The sequence below is a fragment of the Chiloscyllium plagiosum genome, chromosome 4 (assembly GCF_004010195.1).
Source record: "Chiloscyllium plagiosum isolate BGI_BamShark_2017 chromosome 4, ASM401019v2, whole genome shotgun sequence".
NCBI lineage: Eukaryota > Metazoa > Chordata > Chondrichthyes > Orectolobiformes > Hemiscylliidae > Chiloscyllium > Chiloscyllium plagiosum.
In genome coordinates, this window is record NC_057713.1 from 27,661,791 (window position 1) to 27,669,600 (window position 7,810).

General features: G+C 44.6%; 1 protein-coding gene across 1 annotated transcript in view; it reads right to left on the reverse strand.

Moving 5' to 3' along the window:
* The window catches only part of LOC122548773 (SCO-spondin-like), an 89,576-nt gene that overhangs the window by 64,841 nt on the left and 16,925 nt on the right, over positions 1-7,810 (reverse strand). The window contains exons 5-7 of the mRNA XM_043687540.1: positions 5,907-6,071; positions 1,345-1,524; positions 637-801 (exon numbers count right to left, since the gene is read on the reverse strand). Of these exons, the coding sequence (XP_043543475.1) occupies positions 637-801; positions 1,345-1,524; positions 5,907-6,071 (510 nt within the window). The remainder of the gene's footprint in view (positions 1-636; positions 802-1,344; positions 1,525-5,906; positions 6,072-7,810) is intronic.

Consider the following 7,810-nt stretch of genomic DNA (forward strand, 5'->3'; position numbering starts at 1 on the left):
AATACCATGTGCCCTAATTTTGCTCACTAACCTCCTATGTGGGATTTTATCAAAAGCTTTCTGAAAGTCCAGGTACACTACATACATTGGACCTCCCTTGTCCTTCTTCAGAGTTACATCCTCAAAAAATTCCAGAAGATTAGTCAAGCATGATTTCCCCTTCATAAATCCATGCTGACTCTGACCTATCCTGTTACTGCTATCCAGATGTGTCGTAATTTCATCCTTTATAATTGACTCCAGCATCTTTCCCACCACTGAGGTCAGACTAACTGGTCTATAATTTCCTGTTTTTTCTCTCCCACCTTTCTTAAAAAGTGGTACAACATTAGCCACCCTCCAATCCGCAGGAACTGATCCCGAATCTATCGAACTCTGGAAAATAATCACCAACGCATCCACGATTTCCCAAGCCACCTCCTTCAGTACCCTGGGATGGAGACCATCAGGCCCTGGGGACTTATCAACCTTCAGACCTAACAGTCTCTCCAACACCAAATCCTGGCAAATATAAATTCCCTAAGTTCAGGTCCTTCAGCCACTGTTACCTCAGGGAGATTGCACTGCAGCAGGAAAGACTAGGCTGGCTTGCTCCTGTCTACGTGCCGCGTGAGTAGTGCTGAGCAAGTCACTCACCTGGGCAGGCCTGGATAAAGCAGGCATGAGAATCCCACAATGTAACATCGCACTGTCCCCCAGGGAGAGCCGGTCGCAGGATGTCTCTCTGTCGGAACCTTACACCCAAACTGCAGGTGTGAGTGCATGCACTCCACTGGGTCCATTCAGAGATCACACAGTGTACTGTGAAAATACACAGAGTACAGCTCAACGTTCCATCAGGAAATGGCCAATCTCTACTTATAACACAAGAACCAGCCAATCACCTCAACAACTCACATCGTCGTTCACTTTCAACACATGAAAATTACCCCAACCCCATTAACCAACTTCATTAAACTTATCAATCTCTTCCCCTGACCCGTGGAAGCTCTACACCAACATTTGACAGTGACCTTGACATTGAGGCTATGTCCAATCAGGTGAATGGGAGGGTAGGCATGAGGGACTGAATGGTCTACTCCTATTCCTTGTTCACATAACCCCTGGTCATCAGGCCTTGGACCTCATCCTTTCCTCCTCCAGCCTTCTTTTTCCCACTCCTCCATCTCCTGCAATAGTATTCCCCTTCCACCCCATTCCTCTCTCCCACACCCCTCTCCACCTCCCCATATCTCTACCTCACCACCCCACACTCTCTCCACCCCATACCCTCTCTATCCTGCCCCTCCCACACCCTCTCTACATGCCCCACTGTGTGTTACACACTCTCTCTCTCTGTCTTACCACAGTCCTTCTCATCTGAACCATCCTGACAGTCCTGCTGCAAGTTGCATTGTTGGTGCTGGCTTACACACTCTCCACTGCCACACCGGAACTGTTTCACCGAACAGGATCTGCTTGTATTGGTCAATGGAATCAATTCAGGAGCCTCTCGGTTTGGAGTCACAGAGGCAGGAGTGGGACCTGAAACAATAGCAGGAAGCAGTCGTCAGAGTGCAGGGATCCCACAGCTATCCATCACAAAATTCCACAACATAACAGAAGGACTGAGTGTCCTGGTCTCTGAGTCAGTCAGTGTGCAGCTCCACTCCGTGAGAATGAAGGCAAATGGAGTTTACTGCAAGACAATGGAACATAAAAGTTGGCAAGTTTTGTATAATCATTCAAGGGGAGGCAGTGGTGTAGTGGTAATGTCCCTAGACTAGTAATCCTGAGCTGATTATTCTGCAGGAATAGTTCAAATCCCATCAAGGTGGATGAGGGAGTTTAAATTAAATAAAGGACTGGAATAATGAAACAAAAGGCAGCCTAATGGTCATGATGTTTCATTGTATAATTAATATAGAAGGAAATCTTACTCATTTTGTCTTCAGGTGATTCCAAACCCACAACAGTGTGGTTTAGTCTTCACTGTCCTCTGGTAACTAGGAATGGACTATACAAGCAGCTCTGACCAGTGACACCCACATGCCAGGAGTGAAGAAAATAAAGCCTTTGTGTTATCTGCAGATTTAGCTGCATTTCCCACTAATCACCCCAGTTATATTGAGGTTTATAAAATCACGAGGGGCATAGATAGGGACTAGTTTAGTTTGGGATATCTGTTGGCATGGATGAGTTGGGCTGAAGCGTCTGTTTCCGTGCTGTATGGCTCTCTGACTCTCGTCATCAATGTCAATTGTAAAGGTTGAGGCCCCTGTACTGACCCCTGCAGGTCACATCCTGCCAATCAGAAAAAGATCCATTTATAAAGATCCATTCATGGGCGGCACAGTGGTTAGCACTGCTGCCTCACAGCGCCTGAGACCCGGGTTCAATTCCCGCCTCAGGCGACTGACGGTGTGGAGTTTGCACGTTCTTCCCGTGTCTGCGTGGGTTTCCTCCGGGTACTCCGGTTTCCTCCCACAGTCCAAAGATGTGCAGGTCAGGTGAATTGGCCATGCTAAATTGCCCGTAGTGTTAGGTAAGGGGTAAATGTAGGGGCATGGGTGGGTTGCGCTTCGGCGGGTCGGTGTGGACTTGTTGGGCCGAAGGGCCTGTTTCCACGCTGTAATGTAATGTAATGTATAAACACTTTACTTCCTGTTAGCCAGCCAATCCACACCAGTGTTAGCCCTTACACCATGAGTTTCTATTAACCAGAATAACCTTTGATGTGACAACTTATCAAATGTCTTCTGAAAAATCCAATATTGACAGTCTCCCTTTACCCACAGTGTGAATACTCCTTCAAAAGAACTCTAATTGGTTAAACAGGATCTCTCTTTCAAAACCTGAACGATTCTTCCTGATCCCCTTCAGTTTATTCTAAATAAACAGTTAGAATCTTTTCTCACACTTTCCCCAGGACAGATGACAACCTCCCACCCAAAGTTTCCTGTTTTCTCTTCCATCCTGAATAAAGAGGTTATATTTGGTACTTTCCAGTCTAACGGAACCTTGCCTGAATTTTGGAAAATTGACACGAGTGTATTTACCATCTCATGAGCCACTTTCAACCCTAGGAAAAATTACATCTGGAATTGGAGTTGATCAGCTCAATGTTCCATCAGTTTGTTCAGTACCACTTACCTCATGATTATAATTCCACTGCATCCCTCTCTCACTTCCTCCCCCATGCAGCAGTTACTGGGATGATTTTTATATCTCCGATAGTGAAGACAGAAACAACATATTTGTTCATTTCATCCACCACTGTCCTATTGTCGACTGCTCCCCATTCTCACTCTCAGAGACCAACCCTCACTTTACTTCCCTTTTTCTTTTAAAATACCTGGAGAAGCTCTTTTTCCCCAATTTTACATTTCTAGCCGGCTTTCTCTCTGATTAACGTTGCAATCATTCCCTGCCATTCTTTATATTCTGACCAATCATCTGAACAGTCTCACACCCTTTGTATGCTTTTTCCTTGAGCATGATCCTTTTTCTGACTCCTTTAGTTAACCCTTGATGGTGGGTAATCCCTTTAGAATGTTTCTCTAAAGTAGGAATATACTTATTCTGTGTAATCTTATATTTATTCTGTCTAACATATGAGGAACGGCTGAGGATACTGGGATTGTATTCGTTGGAGTTTAGAAGATTAAGGGGAGACTTAATAGAGACATACAAAATAATACATGGTTTGGAAAAGGTCGATGCTAGGAAATTGTTTCCGTTAGATGAGGAGACTAGGACCCGTGGACACAGCCTTAGAATTAGAGGGGGTCATTTCAGAACAGAAATGCGGAGACATTTCTTCAGCCAGAGAGTGGTGGGCCTGTGGAATTCATTGCCACGGAGTGCAGTGGAAGCCGGGACGCTAAATGTCTTCAAGGCCGAGATTGATAGATTCTTGTTGTCTAGAGGAATTAAGGGCTACGGGGAGAACGCTGGTAAGTGGAGCTGAAAAGTGCGTCAGCCATGATTGAATGGCGGAGTGGACTAGATGGGCCGAATGGCCTTACTTCCACTCCTATGTCTTATGGTCTTATGGTCTTATCTGAAATATTCCATTTAAATGACCCCATCAATCTATCCCCTAGCTTAGCATGTCAGTTCACCTCAAAACTCTCAGCTTCCAGCCCATTTAGTTGTCCTTTTTTAAGTTAAATTATTGGTCTGAGGCCCAATCTTCTCCCTTTCATGCTGGATCTAAAATTTAATTATGTTGTAGTCACTGCTACCTTGAGGTGCCCTAACTCTGAGATTATAAATTCTCCTTTTCTGTTAGACTCTACTAATTCTAATATAATATGCTCTCTGGTCAGTTTCAAAATGTGCTATTCTCAGAAACTGTCAGGACAGCACTCTCTGAACTCCTCATCAAAGCCCATTTTGTCAAAATGATTTTTCCATTTATATGTGGATTAATATCACCCATGATTATTGCTGCCACTCTATAACAAGCACCAAATATTTCTTCTTGTGTACTTCTTCCTACATCAGAGTTACTTTTTCTCTTATGGGGGTGGGGAGTGTGGGTTCCTACAAGTGAACTATTTCCCCTAGTATTCCTAATTTCCATCAAATCCACCCACATCCTGATCTCCCCAACCAAGTCATCATTGATTAATAATGCAACCCCTCTCCTTGTCTTCACTGAGCTTCTTATTCTTCCTAACTTTCCCTCCGAGTAGAAGAAGGAGTATACATCAATTGTACACAGTGAATATAAAAGTACAGGACAGCAATCAGCCAACCCATACCAAAAGGCCAAGGGCAAGATCCAAACCTCAAGAATGTCATGACATAACAAAATCTATAAGAGTTTGTAAACAGCCAAAACAACATGAACTCTCAACTTTCTGAACATATAAATTTTACAGTCTCTATGTCTGCATCAATAACTCTTTATTACCCAACATTTCAGTGTGTTTACCTTCCGTGTGTAAGATTTAGCTTTGGAAATAAAAGAGAAAATGTACTATCACTTTAAGAGCAGTGTTGTTTTAAGAACTCAGTATACAAATTATTCAAAGATAAGGGTTATGGTGATTCAGCATTGCACTCCTGCCCCCAGTGAAGGATATTACTCTGCGTTGTGTGACCTATTCCAGCTGTAATATAAACCCATGAGGGAACTTCAAGTCAAAGGAATTCATGTATTTTGTTCGTGTTACATTGTTAAATACAAACACCCACAATAGTGAACAGTACCAATATGTTTGAGTTGAACTGGATAAGCCAATGAGGGAGAAGGTCATGGAGGATTCAGGTTTTGATGGGAGAGGAGGCCTGAGTGGCAGATCCTCAGGCAGCACCTTCTAAACCCACAGCCACTTCCACCCAGAAGGACAAGGGCAGCAGGTACATGGGAACACCACCATGCTCCCCTCTGAGCCACTCACCATCCTGATTTGGAAATCTATTGCCGTTCCTTCACTCGTCATTGTGTCAAAATCCTGGAATTCCCTCCCAAAGGATATTGTGGGTCTACCTACAGCACATGGACTGCAGCGGTTCAAGAAGGCAGCTCACCCCCACCATCTCAAGGGGCAGGTGATAAATGCTGAGTCAGTGGAGCTTCAGGAGATGTGCAAGAAAATTTAAGAAAGGATCAGTTTGAGCGTTGAGGGGTATCTTCATGTTTGTGACGGTCATGGAACAGTTTGAGCAGATGGTAGTACCACCTGATTGTGTCTCAATCTCATCAGGTTCATCAAAGCTGTCAGAAAGCTGTCAGGCATGGGAGTGGCTGAAGGTGATTTTGAGTAAATTGTAGCAGCAATGTTGGGAACTAAAACTTTGATTGGATTTTAATAGTAAAATTCAGAATGAATTGGGGGCTTTTGTTCCATTGACCACAGTATTATCCAAGCCCTCAATCTATCAGCTCATGCCTGCCCATCCCATAATTCACTCACCACAGTGTCTCTCATCGGAGCCATCCAGACAGTCTGCAATCCCGTCACAAACTGTGTCAGAATCGACACAATCCAACGAGTCACACTTGAACTGATCGTGAAGACAAAGAACACGGAGAATTGGGGGTAATTCCTCCCAGAATGTTGTGGAATAGCCTGTGGGACCTCGAGGCAAGGAGATAGAGATCAGAAAGAGTGTGTTAGAGACCAAGCGAGACAGAGTCTGAGAGATCAGAGAGATTGAGAGATCACAGGAGAGAGATTAGAACATAGAAATGTACAGCACAGAACAGGTCCTTCAGCCCACAATGTTGTGTCGAGGATTATTCCTAATCTAAAATAAAATAACCTTACCTACGCACCCCTCAACTCACTGCTATCCATGTGCATGTCCAGCAGTCGCTTAAATGTCCCGAATGACTCTGCTTCCACCACGACAGCTGGCAACGCATTCCATGCATTCACAACTCTCTGCGTAAAGAACCTTTCTCTGACGTCTCCCCTATTCCTTTTTCCGAATATCGTAAAACTATGACCCCACGTACCAATCAATCCTGCCCTGGGAAAAGTCTCTTGCTATTGACTCTGTCCAAGCCTCTCATTATCTTGTATACCTCTATCAGGTCACCTCTCTTCCTCCTTCTCTCCAGCGAGAAAAGTCTGAGCTTAGCTTCTCTCTTTGTAAGACAAGCCCTCCAGTCCAGGCAGCTTCCTGGTAAACCTTCTTTGCATCCTCTCCAAAGCCTCTGTATCTTTCCTGTAGTAGGGCGACCAGAACTGGACACAGTATTCCAAGTGTGGTCTCACCAGGGACTTGTGGAGCTGCAGCAAAACCTCACAGCTCTTGAACTCTATCCCTCTGTTAAGGAAAGCCAAAACACCATATGCTTTCTAAACTACCCTATCTACTTGGGTGGCAACTTTGAGAGATCTATGCACTTAAACACCAAGATCCCTCTGTTCCTCCACACTGCCAAGAATCCTGTCTTTAATCCTATATTCAGCAAATATCCCAAAATGCATCACTTTGCATTTACCCAGGTTGAACTCCATCTGCCATTTCTCAGCCCAGCTCTGTATCCTGCTTATGTCACACTACAGATTGTGTCAGAAAGAGAGAGATCAGAGGGATGAAGATAGAGAGAAAGAGAAAAAGAGAAAGAGAGAGGCATCGATCAGAGAGGGAGAAAAAGAATGAGTGTGACAGAGGGAGAGAGAAAAATAAATCAGACAATAAGTGTTCCTCCTTCAGCAGCTACTAGCCGCAACCTGATGTCAGGACCTGATCGGGTGTACCCTAGAACTCTATGGGAAGCTAGAGAAGTGATTGCTGGGCCTCTTGCTGAGATATTTGTATCATCGATACTCACAGGTGAGGTGCCGGAAGACTGGAGTTTGGCAAACGTGGGGCCACTGTTTAAAAAGGGCGGTAAAGACAAGCCAGGGAACTATAGACCGGTGAGCCTGACCTCGGTGGTGGGCAAGTTGTTGGAGGGAATCCTGAGGGACAGGATGTACATGGATTTGGAAAGGCAAGGATTGATTAGGGAGAGGAGAAAGTGAGGTCTGCAGATGCTGGAGATCAAAGTTGAAACTTTATTGCTGGAACAGCACAGCAGGTCAGGCAGCATCCAGGGAACAGGAGATTCGACGTTTCGGGCACAGGCCCTTCTTGTGGCTTTGTGCGTGGGAAATCATGTCTCACAAACTTGATTGAGTTTTTTGAAGAAGTAACAAAGAAGATTGATGAGGGCAGAGCAGTAGATGTGATCTATATGGACTTCAGTAAGGCGTTCGACAAGGTTCCCATGGGAGACTGATTAGCAAGGTTAGATCTCATGGAATACAGGGAGAACTAGCCATTTGGATACAGAACTGGCTCAAAGGTAGAAGACAGAAGGTAG